At 42.8% G+C, this 19,619-nt stretch overlaps 1 protein-coding gene across 2 annotated transcripts; it reads right to left on the bottom strand.

Moving 5' to 3' along the window:
- Positions 1-9,575: 9,575 nt before the first annotated feature.
- Positions 9,576-19,323, bottom strand: LOC101747075 (zinc finger protein 260). Of its 2 annotated transcripts, none has more exons than XM_004926651.4 (5): positions 19,010-19,323; positions 13,406-13,538; positions 12,224-12,304; positions 11,255-11,383; positions 9,576-10,824 (listed from the first exon to the last, which is right to left on the bottom strand). In XM_004926651.4, the coding sequence occupies exons 1-5, from the start codon at positions 19,202-19,204 to the stop codon at positions 9,650-9,652; spliced, it is 1,713 nt and encodes a 570-aa protein (XP_004926708.1). In that variant the 5' UTR covers positions 19,205-19,323; the 3' UTR covers positions 9,576-9,649. The 2 variants fall into 2 exon arrangements, with proteins under 2 accessions (XP_004926708.1, XP_004926707.1); XM_004926650.4 differs by having other exon boundaries at positions 12,224-12,316; positions 19,010-19,311.
- Between the last annotated feature and the right edge of the window lie 296 nt (positions 19,324-19,619).

Below are 19,619 nucleotides of genomic sequence, written 5' to 3' on the forward strand. Positions count from 1 at the left end.
CATTCATATATTCTTACAAATTTCGCGTTTATAATGCTAGTGGAATCTATTGAACCAAAACACGATTGTGGTTATACAGTAGTGGTCATATAATTAGAAACACAATGAATAAAGTATAACTTCAACGTACAAATGTTCGTAAAATATATACACATTCACAGTGGCGTACCTAAGGGGGGGCGGTGGGTGCGGTCCGCACCGGGCGGCACTTACCCTGGGGCGGCATTTTAGCATTTACTTTTTAACGCAATTTATTCATTTCATATTTATTTTCTTTCTTGAATAATAAGTGATTATTATGATCATGGACTTTGTAGTACAAATGTCCATGTCAAGTACCAGTTGACACGGGCAGTTTGCACGCCCGGCCTCTATTTTATTGAAATTTGCCTGTCTCTGTTTGTCTAAGGTATATTTGTATTTAACTATCTTGCTTCTCAGTTAAATTATCTACCAAACTACGCAAAAACCGTTATTCCTTGCCGCGCCATATAAAAGGAAACAGATTTTGAAATTTTTATTCTGTGTCGAATCGCGGGAGTGAGTTGTCGTGTCTGTGTTTCGATAATTTTAATACTTTTAGTGAGTGTATTTACGTTGTGTTTTGTTATTTATAAGGTAAGTTATCTACTAATACATAGAAATAAAGGTTTCAGCATGAGACACAAAATGTAGCCTTTTTAAACCGATACATTTGGTGGTACATTTTGGCGTTAGTGACGCCATAATTTTACTCTCATTTTTTGTTATTTTTTGCCTGTTTTATCATACTAAATGCGATTAATATGTTAGATCAACTAATTATCAGCCGGAATAGTAAAAAACATGAGTAAAATATGTGAACTAACTTTTAAGAATTTTGAATTTCAAATTTGAAGAGTCCGTTGGTGCAGTTTAAGGGCTGGGGCACTCTGAGATATCTTATTTTCGAACCGACTTTTTTTGTACGCGTTTTTAAATGTTACGTTTGGCAATGAAAACTGCGTATGAGTGTATTTTTTTGTTGGTTTTGTATAAAGAGAAGGAGAATTTATAATTGTTAAGCATATTGTATTACGTATTGTAGATATAGATGTTATTCAGCGAAGTAAAATGACTTTGCCGTTTTCTATACATAATATACTATTTATTTCGACAAGTTATATTTTTATTATATATCCCTAGGATGAAACGAGTAAAAGAAAGCGGTGCGTCATTTAGAAAGAAAAGAAAGAAAAGGGAGGAAATACAGATTAAAAACACTGGAGCACTACTCAAATACATCTCTCATAAGCCAACTTCTAGTTCTTTTAGTATTGTTGCCTCAAATACGGGAGAAGAAGCAGCGCTCGAAGGCGAAAAAACATTATCCAATGTTGTTCAAGAGGAAAGACCTGCTTCATACACTGGCGAAGAAGTAGAAAGTTTATCAAGCCTGATGAAGAATCTGCTGCACAAATTATTCTGTCTGTTTCTATGAAAGATATTGGATTATGGCCTAACAAAATTGACGACAATACAAGAGTATTTCTGGTACGTCAAGGTCCCTTTTTAATTCAAAATTTAGACGCCGACTTCAGCGAAGGAATAAAACGTTCTAATAATACAAGCAAAGCCAAAGGTGAAACAAGAAAACTGAGTCGGGATTGGTTTTTTCAAATTTTGCCTAATGGCGAAAAGCTCTTAAGATCGTGGATGGTATATTTACCATCGAAGAAAAGTATTTATTGTTTCTGCTGCAAACTGTTTGATAATCTTTGTCAAGCAGGTTTTAATACGGAAAATGGTTTTAACAAATGGTGGAAACTTAATCCTAAAATTAGTCAACATGAGGTTAGTCCGCTGCACATCCGATCATATTACAAATGGAAGGAATTAGAAATAAGACTTGGAAGTGGAGCAACTATTGACAAACTACAACAACAGAATATTGATAAAGAAATAAAAAAATGGTAGGAAATTCTAACAAGAATACTTGATATAATTAGATTCTTAGCAAAACAAAATTTGGCATTTCGAGGACATCGTGAAAGTGTTCATCAGGAAAATATCGATTTACTGGAAAATAGAGGAAATTTTCTCGAGGTTGTTGACTTATTGGCTAAGTACGACCCAGTATTACGAGAACATGTAGTAAAAATTAAGATGGATAATAAATATAGTCTCTCTTATTTGTCGTCGAAGATTCAGAACGAATTCATAGAGCTATTGGGAGGCGCAGTCAGAAAAACAATTATGGATCAAATAAAGCAGGCTAAATACTTTTGTATTATATTTGATAGCACTCCTGACATTTCACACAAAGATCAAACCTGTCAAATTATTAGATATGTAGTTATTGAAGGTAGCGAAGTTAAAGTTGTAGAATCGTTTATTGACTTTGTAGAAACTAAAGGAAAAACTGCTGTTGAAATCACAGATATGATTTTAACGAAATTAGAAAATGACGGTTTAGATATAAAAAATTGCAGAGGACAGGCTTACGATAATGCTGCCGTCATGGCACGGATGCACGGCATGGAAAGCACAGCGGTGTTCAAACTCGCATTAATCATTCCGATAGAGGCACCATTCCGATAGAGGCACCCGTCACGCGCGGACGTGCTCATCGACCACTCGATCGCCCGGCCTTTGTTCGCCCGGCTTTTGTTAGCCCGGCCATTGTTCGCGCGGCCTGTGTTCGTGGTACATCTGCCGACTAAGTGCTCTTCCTGGAAGTTTTTATTTGTTTTGTTTCCTTTTGTTATTTCTGTGTTCGTGGTACATCTGCCGACAAACTGTCTTCCTGGAAGTGTTTAATTGGTTTGTTTCTTTTTGCTATTTCCGTTTTGTTGTGATTTTTCTTTGTCCTGCAGTAATCGTGCCGCATCGCCACCTGTGTTCAATAGAACCGCTCAGGTCCGAGAAGTTGGGGCCTCGCCGCAAGGCGAGTGTTTTCTAAGACCCAGGGTAGCCCCACCTGGGCACGTAGACATCATGGACGCTGTATTTGCGGAATTTCTCCGGCTTCGCTACCCAAAGCTCACTTCCGAGTTTCAGGCCTTCAAGGCCGATCACACTGCGAGCCCTCTCGTGGACTCCACCGAGCTCGCTGCTCCTGCGTCGCCTGTACCTGCGTGCAAAGCTTCTGCATCGAGCACCGCAGCCTCCGTCGTGCCTGCCGTTCCCGCGTCGCCTATACTGGCGAGTAAAACTGCTGCGTCGTCCGCCGTGGTCACCGTTCCAGCAGCGCGATCATCCGCTGCCTCCGTCGCGCCGTCCAAAACACCTACTCGTAGGTCACCTGCGCCCGCCTCCTCGTCCTCCGACTCTGACTCGGAGATGGAGGTCGACCTCGCTCCCGCCTCATCGACGGATGGATTCACCCTGGTGCAAAAGGGTAAGAAGCGTGCCGCTGAGTCTCGAGCTCCCGCGGCCGCTAAAATTAGCAAAGCCGCGAACGCGTCGCGCCCCCGCCCTCAGACTCCCGTTGCGCCTCCAGCCCGTGCCACTCCGTCGCCGCGTCCGGTGGCACAAAATAAAGCCCAGACCCCTCCCCCGGTAATCCTTCAAGAGAAGGCAGCTTGGGAACGAGTTTCCCTGGCCCTTAAGGCCAAAAATATCAATTTTACGAATGCCCGTAACCTCGCGAACGGCATTCAAATTAAGGTTCGAACATCCGACGACCATAGGGCCCTCTCTTCTTACCTCCGTAAGGAGCGTATAAGTTTCCACACATATACGCTCCAGGAGGAGCGCGAACTCCGTGCCGTTATACGTGGCATCCCTAAAGAGTTGGATGCCGAGCTCGTCAAGGCCGACCTTCTCGAACAAGGCCTACCGGTTAACTCCGTACACCGCATGCACACAGGCCGCGGAAGGGAGCCATATAATATGGTTCTCGTCGCCCTCCAGCCTACCCCCGAGGGTAAGCAAATATTCAACATCCGAACGGTCTGTAGCCTTTCCGGAATCGCAGTCGAAACCCCACACAAGAAAGGCACACCTAGCCAGTGCCATAACTGCCAATTATACGGGCATTCTTCCCGTAACTGTCACGCGCGCCCCCGATGCGTCAAGTGCTTAGGCGATCACGCCACGGCCCTATGCACTCGCGATCAAAAAACCGCGACAGAACCGCCTAGCTGCGTCCTGTGTCGAACACAGGGTCACCCCGCAAATTACCGCGGATGCCCCCGAGCCCCGAAAATAAATCGCCGCGTCGCCCGCCAAAACCGCCTCCGAGCTTCCGGCCCAGACATCAAAGCCTCGGCACCCTCTGTGTCGCAGGCTAAGCCAGCGTTCGTTCCGGCGCCGGTGCCCAGTGTCTCGGCCTGGGCGAAACCGCTGCCGTACATGAACACGGCTACAACTCCCTCCTCCGCGATTCGTCCCGCCCCCGCGACTCGTCCCTCTCCCGCGACTTGCCCTCCGACCGCGTCCGACAATCTCGCTTTAGCGATCGACTTCTTTCAGTCGATCAACTTTGAGCGCGTTAACGCTTTGGGCGACGCCATTCGCTCTGCCTCCACTGCACAACACTTTATCGCCGTTGTGCAGGAATACGCCGACGTATACGCGTCATTAAATACGTACGTCCTCCCCTCACTCCGCCGGTAATCAATGGCGTATATAAGTAGAATAAAGCCCCTATCCGTAACGATAGGATTTTTTAACGCTTACGGTCTCGCAAATCAGCGTGATCAGGTTTCTGACTTTTTGCGTGACCATCAAATTGATATCTTTTTAGTGCAGGAGACCCTACTTAAGCCCGCGCGCCGTGACCCTAAAATCGCGAACTATAACATGGTCAGGAACGACAGGCTCTCTGCTCGTGGTGGTGGTACCGTCATTTACTATAGAAGAGCCCTGCATTGCGTCCCGCTCGATCCTCCCGCGCTCGCTAATATCGAAGCATCAGTGTGCCGAATCTCACTGACGGGACACGCGCCGATCGTTATCGCGCCCGTTTATCTTCCACCGGATAAGATCGTTCTAAGCAGTGATATCGAGGCGCTGCTCGGCATAGGGAGCTCTGTCATTCTGGCGGGCGACCTAAATTGTAAACACATCAGGTGGAACTCACACACCACAACCCCGAATGGCAGGCGGCTTGACGCGTTAGTCGATAATCTCGCCTTCGATATCGTCGCTCCGCTAATCCCGACTCACTACCCGCTAAATATCGCGCATCGCCCGGATATACTCGACATAGCGTTATTAAAAAACGTAACTCTGCGCTTACACTCGATCGAAGTAGTTTCAGAGTTAGATTCAGACCACCGTCCCGTCGTTATGAAGCTCGGTCGCGCTCCCGATTCCGTTCCCGTCACGAGGACTGTGGTGGATTGGCACACGCTGGGCATCAGCCTGGCTGAATCTGATCCACCATCGCTACCGTTTAGCCCGGACTCTACCCCGTCTCCTCAGGATACCGCTGAAGCCATAGACATCTTAACGTCACACATCACCTCGACATTAGATAGGTCATCGAAACAAGTTGTAGCGGAGGACTTCCTTCACCGCTTCAAATTGTCCGACGATATTAGGGAACTCCTTAGAGCTAAGAACGCCTCGATACGCGCCTACGACAGGTATCCTACCGCGGAAAATCGTATTCGAATGCGTGCCCTACAACGCGACGTAAAGTCTCGCATCGCCGAAGTCCGAGATGCCAGATGGTCTGATTTCTTAGAAGGACTCGCGCCCTCCCAAAGGTCTTACTACCGCTTAGCTCGTACTCTCAAATCGGATACGGTAGTAACTATGCCCCCCCTCATAGGCCCCTCAGGCCGACTCACGGCGTTCGATGATGACGAAAAAGCAGAGCTGCTGGCCGATACATTGCAAACCCAGTGCACGCCCAGCACTCAATCCGTGGACCCTGTGCATGCAGAATTAGTAGACAGTGAGGTAGAACGCAGAGCCTCCTTGCCACCCTCTGATGTGTTACCACCCGTCACCCCGATGGAAGTTAAAGACTTGATCAAAGACCTACGTCCTCGCAAGGCTCCCGGTTCCGACGGTATATCCAACCGCGTTATTAAACTTCTACCCGTCCAACTCATCGTGATGTTGGCATCTATTTTCAATGCCGCTATGGCGAACTGTATCTTTCCCGCGGTGTGGAAAGAAGCGGACGTTATCGGCATACATAAACCCGGTAAACCAAAAAATCATCCGACAAGCTACCGCCCGATTAGCCTCCTCATGTCTCTAGGCAAACTGTATGAGCGTCTGCTCTACAAACGCCTCAGAGACTTCGTCTCATCCAAGGGCATTCTCATCGATGAACAATTCGGATTCCGTACAAATCACTCATGCGTTCAACAGGTGCACCGCCTCACGGAGCACATTCTTGTGGGGCTTAATCGACCAAAACCGTTATACACGGGAGCTCTCTTCTTCGACGTCGCAAAAGCGTTCGACAAAGTCTGGCACAACGGTTTGATTTTCAAACTATTCAACATGGGTGTGCCGGATAGTCTCGTGCTCATCATACGGGACTTCTTGTCGAACCGCTCTTTTCGATATCGAGTCGAGGGAACCCGCTCCTCCCCACGACCTCTCACAGCTGGAGTCCCGCAAGGCTCTGTCCTCTCACCCCTCCTATTTAGCTTATTCGTTAACGATATTCCCCGGTCGCCGCCGACCCATTTAGCTTTATTCGCCGACGACACGACTGTTTACTATTCCAGTAGAAACAAGTCCCTAATCGCGAAGAAGCTTCAGAGCGCAGCCCTAGCCCTAGGACAGTGGTTCCGAAAATGGCGCATAGACATCAACCCAGCGAAAAGTACTGCGGTGCTCTTTCAGAGGGGAAGCTCCACACGGATTTCCTCCCGTATTAGGAGGAGGAATCTCACACCCCCGATTACTCTCTTTAGTCAATCCATACCCTGGGCCAGGAAGGTCAAGTACCTGGGCGTTACCCTGGATGCATCGATGACATTCCGCCCGCATATAAAATCAGTCCGTGACCGTGCCGCGTTTATTCTCGGTAGACTCTACCCCATGATTTGTAAGCGGAGTAAAATGTCCCTTCGGAACAAGGTGACACTTTACAAAACTTGCATAAGGCCCGTCATGACTTACGCGAGTGTGGTGTTCGCTCACGCGGCCCGCACGCACATAGACACCCTTCAATCTCTACAATCCCGCTTTTGCAGGTTAGCCGTCGGAGCTCCGTGGTTCGTGAGGAACGTTGACCTACACGACGACCTGGGCCTCGAATCTATACAGAAATACATGAAGTCAGCGTCGGAACGGTACTTCGATAAGGCTATGCGTCATGATAATCGCCTTATCGTAGCCGCCGCTGACTACTCCCCGAATCCTGATCATGCAGGAGCCAGTCACCGTCGACGCCCTAGACACGTCCTTACGGATCCATCAGATCCAATAACCTTCGCACTAGACGCCTTCAGCTCTAGGAGCAGGCTTAGGGACCTCGGTAACCGTACTCGTCGAACTCGACAAAGAGTTCGCCGTGCAACCTAACCCATGAATCAGCTCGCTGAGTTTCTCGCCGGATCTTCTCAGCGGGTCGCGATTCCGATCCGGTAGTAGATTCATTCGCGAAACAGCTGCTCTTGAGCTGTTAGGTCTCCTTCGGAGGCGCTCGGGTAGCTGTTAGCAAATCCCACCCCTCCTGGCTGAGCCTTTGCTCGCCCACCTGTCCTGGTGAAACTGGAAAGGCCTCCGGGCCACCAGTAATCCTTCAATCATAAAAAAAAAAAAAAAAAAAAAAAAAAACTCGCATTAAAGAAATAAATCCAAATGTAGAATTTGTAGCATGTACAAATCATTCCTTAAACCTGGCATGTTTGCACGCAGCTTCTACAGCTATCAATTCCATCACATTTTTTGGAACTATCGAACAGTTGTTTTCGTTGTTTTCTTCTTCCACTCATAGATGGAATGTTTTACTTTCGGTCACTGGTCAAGGTGTTAAACGTAGTGTAGAAACTCGCTGGAGCGCTAGAGCTGCCGCGGTAACTATAGTAAAAAAACATTTTTTTTACATTATAAGCGCTTTGGGAAAATTGACATCTGAAGAAGAAAATAGTAAAACGCGATCAGATGCTGGAGTTTTTTTTTTTTTTTATTGCTTCGATGGGTGGACGAACTCACAGCCCACCTGGTGTTAAGTGGTTACTGGAGCCCATAGACATCTACAACGTAGACGCGCCACCCACCTTGAGATACAAGTTCTAAAGTCTCAGTATAGTTACAACGGCTGCCCCACCCTTCAAACCGAAACGCATTACTGCTTCACGGCAGAAATAGGCAGGGCAGTATTACTCAATTCTATGCAATCTTTTTCTTTTCTATGTTACCTTCATTTATGGGAATCCGTTCTTTTGGAAATTAATGACGCTCAAAAATACCTGCAAATAAAGGGGTTAAATGTCCACCAATGCCATATAAAACTAAATTCTTTGCAAACACATTTAATGGAACAAAGATATACGCTAGTACAAAACGCTGTTATAGCTGCCAAAATAATTTGTGAAGAGATGGAAATATCGACAGAGCGTCGAGTTAGAAGGAGAAAAAATATGAGTGGGGAAAATTCGCAAGACGTGGGGCTATCCTTAGAAGAAGAAGTACGAAGAGAAATGTTTTCATTTATGGACAGAATTATAAAGGAAATAAAAGAACGCTTCGATCAATTGCATGGTCTTGTAAGAAAATATTCGTGTACAATACCGTGTAAACTACTAAATTAAGAATTTGAATGTCAAATAAATGATTTGATCGACATTGTTAAAGAACAGTTCCATATTGAAAGAAAAAGGATCCAGGTTTTTATGGCTGTATCTACACTAAAAGAAGAGGTAAAACATTGGAAAAACGGGGAGAAGGGCCCTCTTGACCTGCTAAAATTTATTCAGCAGTATAGGTTGGAAAATTCTGTTCCCAACATTGTAATTTTGTTAAGAATTTTTTTAACAATTTCAATCAATATCGCTAGTTGCGAAAGAAGCTTCTCAAAATTGAAGTTGATAAAAAATTATCTTCGTTCTACAATGAGTCAATCAAGACTACAAAATCTTGCAATATTGTCAATAGAACAAGAAATTACAAAAAATATAAATTTTGAGAGCATTATACACGATTTTTCTAGTATGAAAGCTAGAAGAGTAGATATTATATAAATATGTTTACGAGTGCATACAAATAAGTCAAAAAAATTTACTCTGTGTATTAATTAATATTGATTAAATAACTTAATAATTTATTTATGTGTATTAATTTATAAAAACCACTATTTGATTGACTTATAATAGAAAGGGCGGCAGACTGGAGATCTCCCCGGGCGGCAAAAGTTCTAGGTACGCCACTGTACATTCAATTACTGGTGGTAGGACCTCTTGCCTCTTTCTGCCGTGAAGCAGTAATGAGTTTCGGTTTGAAGGGTGGGGCAGCCGTTGTAACTATACTGAGATCTTAGAACTTATATCTCAAGGTGGGTGGCGTATTTACGTTGTAGATGTCCATGGGATCCAGTAACCACTTAACACCACGTGGGCTGTGAGCTCGTCCACCCATCTAAGCAATAAAAAAAAAAGTAATAATCATGCAATAATATAGGCACTCAAATAAAAAACTCATTAAATGCATAAAATATTAAACATATCTAACTTTTAATTAGGTACAAAATGAGTTGCGCATGTAGACATTTTTTTCAATTTGTCGTCATGGTGATCTCGCAGGCCGCCACGCTGATCCCGTGGTTCGACAGCAGATGACTCTTCAAGCTGCACTTCTGCACGAAGGTCAGGCTGCACACGTGGCACTTGAACCGCCGGTCGTTGTTGTGGATGCGCATGTGCTCCCTCAGGGTGTACTTCCTGGCGTACGCCTTGCCGCAGACCTCGCACGCGTATATCCGCTCGCCCGTGTGCCGGACCATGTGCGCCTTCAGAGCCTTCTTGCTGAAGAACCGGTAGCCGCACTCCGTGCACTGGCAGTTCCTCTCCAGCAAGTGATTCCTCTTTATGTGGTACATGAGCAGCGATTTGAGCAGATAGCTCTTGTTGCAGACGTTGCACTTGTACTTGGCCTCGTCGTTGTGCACCCGGATCAGGTGCTGGTTCCGCTGGTAGTAGCTCTTGAAGGGCGCACCGCAGTGCTGGCACTTCGAGATGTTGCTCTCGCCCAGATGCTGCAGCTTCTCGTGGTAGCACTTCTTGGGACGGTTCGAGAACACCTTGTCGCAGTAGCCGCACTTGTAGCTGCCCTCCTTGTGCACGTTCCGGTGCGAGTGCAGGGACCTCTTGGTCGCGAACGCGGTCCCGCACTTCCCGCACACGTAGTTGCTGTAGTGCTTGTTCATGTGCTGCTTCAGCATCTTGAACGTCTCGTACGTGGACGCGCACTTGGCGCAGTCGAAAACGTCGCCGCTCTTCAGCTTAAACTCGAGGATGTGGTCCTTGATGTCCGCGTGGAAGGTTTTCTGGTGGGTTTTAGTCAGGTGCTCCTTGAGGGTAGTTAGGTTGTCGAGGGTTTTCTCGCAGAGCGTGCAGGCGAGGTTGTCCACGTCCAGATTGACGTAGTACTGGGAGAGGTCGCGCGCGGGTCGGAGCTCCAGGCGCTGGGCGGCATGCTCGGCGCGGGTGTGGCGCCGCAGCTCGCCCGGGTCGGGGTACGCCCCCTCGCAATACGCGCAACTAAAGCCGACCAACGACTTCTTCTTGAAGGGTGTCGCGTTCGAATACTTCAAGACCGTAAGCAAGTTCTCCCGGTGCTTCATCTTGTCAGCTATAGCTGTTCTGGTCCATTGGAGTTTAACTTTTGACCTTTCAATAGTAACTGTTCTCCTCTTGATCCTTTTCATGCTCTTTTCCTTGTCTTTGGCGTCTGTGAATCGAAACACCTCTATATATTGACAGCACCTTTTAAGGCCACAAGGCTTTTCACCAATGTCCTACTCATTTCCGTTCCGCAAAATCATTCAGTCGTTCTGGTTTGAATGCTGATTATCAAATAGTCGTTAATTCAATATAATAGAGAACCAGGCAGATCGTTGTGACGTCATTTGAGGCCAAAAATTGTTTAGAACTGACTGCTACACTAATTTGATTTATTTTGTTTTTAATATTCTACTTTTATAAGGTTGTTTTCTTACATACAATATACGTCGATTACCTACATATGACGTCATGCTTTGTTTAGCGTAATTTTAGATTATATTTAGTGATATTAAATGATCATTGATCATCATGATGATCATGCATTAGCATTATAGCTATAGACTGTATTGATGACGGAGTCCGTGTACAGTACTCACCGACCCGATTGTTTGTTGGAATGTTGGTGTCATCTCCCTCCCACTCGGGATTCACGCCGACACACTTCTCCCTCACACTTCTGTGACGCTTCTTTATATCTGGCTTCGGTTCCTTCTTAATCTTCACTTCTGTGAATTTCAATGAAACTCAAATTGATTCAATTCAAATGAGTTACTTAAGGGGCTATTCCAGCCGGGCCCACACGGGTAGGTGAGCTCACGGGCTCAACCTGAGAGAATTTGCTAACACTAGCCCTAGCAAGAGTAGTGCTTCGCTGAATATACCACCGGATTGGAATCGCGATCAACTGAGAAAATGCGACGAAAAGCTCACAAAGGTCTGTCTGTGGGTTAATTCGCTCGCAGAATTCTAAAAGTCTAAAATCTAAAAGCACCGAGAATGAATCCGGGGGATCCGACAAGACAAGATATTTCGGGCGACGGCGGCATTACGTAGCTTTTTTTTTTCGTGCCAAACCTCCTACGAGGTCCCCGCGCCTAGGGGGCGCGCGGGGTATGTGGCACTTGACGATCTGCAAGGTGCTGGCAGCAGACCGCGGGCCCAAGGAATTTTAGGGCCCTAGGCATTACGTTGCCCTGTCGCCAGGTTATTTTATATTTTTTGTTACATCTAGTGTTAAGTGGTTGCCGAAGCCCATAGACATCTACAACGTAAATGCCGCCACCCACCTTGAGATACGAGTTCTACGATCTCAGTATAGTTACAACGGCTGCCCCACCCTTCAAACTGGAACGCATTACTGCTTCACGGCAGAAATAGGCGGGGTGGTGGTACCTACCCGCGCGGACTCACAAGAGGTCCTACCACCAGTAAAACCGGTCGGATATGTATGTTATCGTGTCGCGCCGCTTTGTCGAAGTAGAGTATTGGATGTAAAATTGCCGAATACACAGTTCTTTTGCCCGTGCGTGATTTGTTCCCAAGTTATATGTTATTATTATTATTACCGGTGCAAGGCAGAAAGTAATCGTCGGAATCTTCTCCGCCATTCACGTCCAAGGGCTCCGTTTTCACTTCGACTATACCATCTGAAACAAAAGCTGATGCTATCGTCAGTTTAGGAACATGTATAGCCCACTGAGTATCTGAGATATGAGCGGAGTGTCGAATCGTATATACGTGGGTTTTTAGACACTACATCTATTAATAATTTGTCATCAATTGTGGAAAATGACGCCATTTTGACGTACAACGTGGCCGGGTCGCGCGGCGGCACTGCTCCAGTAGCAGTAGCGTCACTTACTAGCCACGCCCACAGGTCGCGCGACCGGGTCGCCTGGGTGGTTTAGGCCAGTTTAGGGTTCCATATAAATTCATACTAAGCAGTAGTAAGTCGCGCGACTCGGTCGCGGTCGCCAACATCGGAATTCTACCTTAAGTATTGCGGCAAAGCCGTCAACACCGGCGTCAGCAAGCATCCCCGACGCGCTACAGAAACGCGGCAGCCCCGTCAGTGTCCTGAGCCCCTTGTGACATTGGACGCGCATAAGTTAGATTAGTTTTCGTTATAATATTTTATCCTACAGTTATTAGCAGCATTGTGTTCTTAGCACATTTATTATGACTAGTGGTCCCCCAGTAAGTAGTCGAAATTCGACTATAATTAATTTAAATTTATGTTTGAACGTTATTATAGTTCTATTGTCAAAGACTATAATAGACTTCTATAGTCACAGATTTCGCCAAAACTACACTTAATACAAATATTTATAAAGACAAACAATATTAATCTATTCTCAATTTGATCAGACTTTAAATAATAATAGTTTGACAATAAAGAAAGAGTATGTAATTGTGTTGTATCAAATATATGGTAGTGTGTGTAATGTTGTTTTTATTGAGATAATGTATTTTTTATGCATAATATATGTTAGCGTTCTGCACTCCTTCTCTATATTCGTTAATATTTCATACTCCTCCGTCCGAACAATTTTCGTAAAACGGAGTATAAAGTTTTTGCTTCACGTATTAATATATAATATATAGATTAGTCGTGTGCACATGGCTTATGTTACAGGCCAGATCGTTTACTTGTTGTTTATTTTTTTCTATCTCTTTCTAATATGTATATTGCCTTATAAATAAATAAATAAAATATATATATTATTATAATATATCTTTAAACTTACCTTCTAATGCTTTAGTCCTCTCCAACAGTTGCTGCTCGACACGCAACACCTGCCGTCTGAAGTCCACAGAGCTGCGAAGCGTATCGATGCATTGGTCGCATATCGCGGTCGACCATTGCGCGGACGACGAAAGCTGAACCCAGAGAAATCATTGTTTAATCCTCCTCCTCATCCTCCACATCCTCCTCATCCTCCACATCCTCCTCATCCTCCACATCCTCCTCATCCTCCTCATCCTCCACATCCTCCTCATCCTCCACATCCTCCTCATCCTCCACATCCTCCACATCCTCCTCATCCTCCACATCCTCCTCATTCTCCACATCCTCCTCATCCTCCACATCCTCCTCATCCTCCACATCCTCCTCATCCTCCACATCCTCCTCATCCTCCACATCCTCCTCATCCTCCAAATCCTCCACATCTTCCTCATCCTCCACATCAGCCTATAGCAGTCCACTGCCGGACACAGGCCTCTTAATTGCACGCCACTGAGCACAATCCTCGGCTTCCCTCATCCAGCTTTTGCCCAAAAAATTAATTGGCTACCTGTAATGTCGGTTTACGGACGACAGTTTTACGTGATAACGTAAGTAGCGGAACTATTCGAAATGCCAGATCTGACGTCACGCGAGACGAGTGATAAATGTGTCACAAGCCAACTTTTGGTCCGATCGTGACGTTCCGAGCTCACAGCCCACCTGGTGTTAAGTGGTTACTGGAGCCCATAGACATCTACAACGTAAATGCGCCATCCACCTTGATAAATAAGTTCTAAGGTCTATAGTTAGTTACAACGGTTGCCCCACCCTTCAAATCGAAACGCATTACTGCTTCACGGTAGAAATAGGCAGGGTGCAGTAAAACCTAACCCGCAAAAATTTGCGTAATCAAAAAATCAAACCCGTAAAAATTTGCGTAATCACTGATTGCAGGAAGTGTAATGCGACAGTAATGCGTTTCGGTTTGATGGGCGAGGCAGCCGTAGTACTGTAAAACCTGAGATCTTAGAACTCGTGTCTCAATAGTCTAGAGTAGTCTAGACGACAAGTAGAAAATGTTACAAAATAGAGATACTGCTCTTAAAATGATGTGCAATAGCTCATTGGATCCGGAATTACGCCTAGAAAAATGTGCCAAAAACTTAACAATAAAAAATTGCAAAAGTTATAAACAATTAAAGATGGAAAAAAATGGCATTTCGTTTTTTGCCAATATTTCATAAACTATTAATATTTAAGAAATTTAAAATATTCTGAAAGAGGAGGAAATTTCCAATAAAAAACTCCTGACTCCCGGAACTCAATCTCCATTAATTATAATTTTAATTTAATGCTGAAAATAGGTCTGCGCGCGACATTTTTAGGTTGCACGCGTGGCGTCAAAAGCGAGTACGGCACATTAATTAATTTATTTAAGGTATTGAATATTTTTTTTTTAATTATGGTGTGTTCTGAACACTATAAATAATTTATTCCCGTTAGAAATTTTACTTAAAGTTGAAAATCAACAAGTTAAACAATTATTAACTAACAAAATTTTCTCGAACTACCGTCTTAATTGTAAGTGAAAAAATATGTTTAAATAACGGTCGTAAAAAATTATATACTTTGTAATATATTTGTATAAAATTAAATAGATTTTTTTTACTTTAACAACATTACTTGGATTTTTAAGTTTTTGTTCAAGTAAAAAAAAGGGTAACGTAAGAGTTATACTTTATTTTCTTGGTTGAAAGACATGATTTAGTTGAATACCAGTTATTTATAAACAACTACTACAATAGGGACTGTTTGTGAATATTTTAAACCTCCTATAAAATGGAATATAAATATTTTTTTTATTTAAATTTTAATCAATTTCAAAAAAATTCGATTAAACAACATCCTCAAACACGCATATTGGACATCCCTTTTCTTGACATCGTATAAATTCGGTAATTCTCGGTACGCGGTAATGTGTCGCACTCACACGCTAGCATTAGTGTCGTGTTCGTGTTGCTATCTCTGTCTTGAGTACTTGCGGCTACAAAAGTTTTCATTGATTTGTTATTATTATACTGTTTTTGTTTAGTGCTCAGTTTTTTGTTTAGTTTTAAGATTGTTTGTGTTTAAATTTGTTTTAGTATTAAGTGTCCCTTGGCATTTGTACTTTTTGTTAACAAAGATGCCACCAAAACATAATAGTTTTAATTCGACGGCCGACAAACATATTTTTGATTTAAAAAAAAAAGAAAAAGTAGGATGGTAAAAGATGTTGACAGTTTTATTTAGAGTTGCTAACGCAACTGGTGTATTGCAACGCACAGTACAACGGATCGCAACTGAATTCAGTGTTCGGGCTTACTTTCGAATTAATTTAATTACGTTATTTTTACAGCTTTCTGTCTCATAGTGTTTTGATATTCATTTTATTTGTACTTGGTCCCTGTTTATGGAAATTTTAATTCGTATTTTGATTTAAAAAAATGAATGCTAATAACATGCCTTTGTACATAATTTTCCTATTACTCTGTACTGTGTCTTGTTTTCTGTGTGTACATAAATAAATAAATAAACACATTTTTTTATGAGTGTACATGCGCGAAAGTTCACCTGCGGCTATATTCAGACTCGCCGAGTTACGTCGGTCGTATTCTAATGAGCGATTTAGTGGGCAACTTCATTTTTGTTAATTTTGTGTCACGGTGCGCGCGCGTCGTAAAATTTCACTCTCATCAATTTTTCATAACGCGCCTAAAGAAGTATAACTTCAAAAATTGTTATAAACAAAGTATACATATTCTTTTAACTTTTATGGCACGATCTTGTTAAGTATGTATGTAAGAAAGGCTCTACGAAGCGAACATTTTTTACGACCATTATTTAACTTTATTAAATAATTATTATTTAACTTTTGGCGCATTTGCGTTGTAGATGTCCAGGGGCTCCAGTAACCGCTTAACACCAGGTGGGCTGTGAGCTCGTCCACCCATATGAGCAATTAAAAAAAAAGTCGGGATCTGCTCATCAGACACCGTACTCTCTGCGAGTCATTTAGTCCACAGTTGAGATGAAGGTCGCTTCGAAATTTTCGGTAAGATATATCGGCCAAAATTCGCCTTAATCGTTAAAACTGGGCAGCGCCAATTATAATAGACGGGGGCTTGATTATAATATGTTTAGAGAGAAATTAAAATTGCCGAACGTGCAACAGTAATTTCACTGCCTACAGGCAGTGAAATTATAATTTCACTTATAAGCATTATAATTTCACTGCCTACAGGCAGTGAAATTATACGAACGACATTCTAGAATGAAGTATACATACTTCATTCTAGAATGTCGTTCGTATCGTGGTAATAGATCGATGTTCATATCATAAAGAATAAAAAAAAATATTAACGCGTTAAAGTCGGACTATTTAGTACAATCAATTTCCACGTTTCATTCCACAACATGGTCTTTTTTTTCCTACCTATCCTAGTAACCTCGAGGGGTTATTCCAGATTCGTCGAATTAGTAGGTGAGCTCATAGGCCTCAAACCTGATGACGTTGCTAGCACGAACCCTAGCAAGAGAAGTGCTTCGCAGAATCTACCACCGGATCGGAAACGCGACCCACTGAAAATCCGGCGAGAAACTCAATGGGCTGTGTCTATGGGTTAATTTACTCACCGACCCTTTCGTCGCAAGCGACGGGTTCGACGAGAACGATGACCGGTGCTTGGGGTGCCTAAAAGTACCGTTAGTGGATTGGGAGGATCCGAGATGACGTGCCCTAACCCATGCATCAGCCCGCTGAGTTTCTCGCCGGATCTTCTCAGCGGGTCGCGATTCCGATCCGGTAGTAGATTCATTCGCGAAGCAATTGCTCTTGAGTTGTTAAGTCTTCTTCGGAGGCGCTCGGGCAGTTATTAGCAAATCCCACCCCTCCTGGCTGAGCCTTTGCTCGCCCACCTGTCCTGGTGAAACTGAAAAGGCTTTCGGGCCAACAGTAATCTTTCAATCATAAAAAAAAAAAAATTACGTGTTTTGGGCGACGTCGACTGTTTACCATTTGGTCCGCAGGATCAGGAACGTAGTTACCGGCGCGGCGGCCACGATGAGAGGGTTCTCGTGTCGTGCCGCTTTATCGAAATGAGTGCTCTTGTGAGAGAGATTCAATATTGGAAACATTCTGTAACGCGCGCTCAAATATAGATTGATTTCCTTTTGTTAGTTAATAAGTTTTATTTCACTTCATCAGATTTAGAAATGTGTGATTTTTAAATTTAGAATTCGTTTAGTTAAAAATGTAAAAAAATATATTAGAATTTGTTTAAAAAAATACTATTGCAAAGCGAACGTACTCTTCCAAATTCAAACTTTGCGTGGCGTCACATGAAAATGAGAAAGCGTGGTTCATGAATATTTGATTTGAAATGTCTAATAAAATTTCAATATGTATGAATACTTAATAAAACTTTATGTAGCCAGCTCTCGAAGAAAAAGATGATGTGGTGTGTAAATAACCACGTTATGTGTGCAATTCGAAAAAAAAAATCTAAATTATATTGCGCCGGTTGTTGTGATATTTTGGCGGCGCGGTAAAATTGAGAAAACACAATTCGAATCAGAGATTACAAAACTAGCGTCACCTGATGCTCTCCAAGTCCTCGTTCTCGTCCAGCGGTAGGGCTCCTTAATAGCCAATCAGCGATGAACGGGAGCCGAGCACTTCATTATATTAATTTAAAGCTCTGATATGATGTGATTAGCGGTGGAAAAAAACGATTGTAATTTAGATTTTAATTTTTTGTTCTTTTGCGTGTTACGCATAATGAAGCCGGAATTAAAAAGGGGCGTCCGTTCCAAATTTAAAATTATATTCTTTTAATAGTTCCTTTTTTTTAATTCGCCCTTGAATACGTCTTCAAGAAGGTTTCATCCAACTCCAAAGAGGCGTCGTTACACGTCACGTCGTCGCGTGTAAACTCGACATTCTTAAAATGTCTTGATGATAAGTACTCATCCAAGAGTAAGATTAAACGAGAAATCAATGTATTTAGTTTTTTCTTTGAGCCACCCACCTTGAGACAGACATTAGTTCCAAGTCCTAGCTCTATAGTACAACGGTTACCCCACCCTTGAAACTCGAAAGTATTACTGGTACACGGCAAAAATAGGTAGGGTGGTGGTACGTACCTACTGGTACGGGCTGACAAGACTAGGCTACTACCGATTAGGTAGGAAAAAAATACCAAGACCTTCGACCAACAGTAAATAAAAATTAAAAAAAATTTTTAATTACACGACTTTATTTATTCCTTCACCGTGGAAGTCATTCGTGAACATTTGTAAGTACGTATTTCATTACAAAAATTAGCACTTGCCGGCGGGATTCGAACACAGGCACAGTTGCATTGCTTTAAGCGAATGCACCGGTCGTCTTATCCTTTAAGCCACGACTTAAAATAAAACTAATATAAAAAAAAAACTATTGTACTTCGTAATTTGTGCTAAAAAAATGATAATTAAATTTAATTATTATTTCTTTATTTATCTAATTCGCCTCGCATCTACCAAGTTTTCTAGGTGATCCATTCATTTGAATTAGTAAACTATTATTCCTATGAATACATACGACAATGTTGAAACATTCCTTCAGCATTTCAGCGTAAATTTCCGTTTTTCCGAGCCGACTGTACTGGGCTTTCAGATTTTTGTGAGTGCCGGGGGTTAAACAACAACGACACTCTTCCATTATACAATTTAACTTGAACATATACTTTGTCCACGAACAAGAACTCGCTTTGAAAAGCCCAAAAATGTGAATCATTCACAAAGACAACGATGTTTTAATTCATTACTTTCGTTTTAACAAATAGGTAGGTACAGAACTATGCAATACTAAGTGTTTAATCTATGGGACTATGTATTTATATTTTTTTGTCCATAGATGTCATTATCCATAGATAATACAATTGTTTTTTTTTAGGGATTTTATGACCTGGTAACTAAGACTTTTAGGTCAAGCCGTATTTTAATTTTAATGAAATATTTATATATAAAAAATTATATTATGAAATGAAATTAAGTTGATTAACTTAGACTAATCTAAAACGAAGAATAGATAAAAAAGGAATTAATCTTTTTTCTAATTTCACTTGACTTCATTTTTTACAAAAAATAATATGTATTCATTTATTAACTTAAGGTTTTTATACACTTGACACTGACAACAATATCATTGC

Source organism: Bombyx mori, chromosome 24 (assembly GCF_030269925.1).
Source record: "Bombyx mori chromosome 24, ASM3026992v2".
Classification (NCBI taxonomy): Eukaryota; Metazoa; Arthropoda; class Insecta; order Lepidoptera; family Bombycidae; genus Bombyx; species Bombyx mori.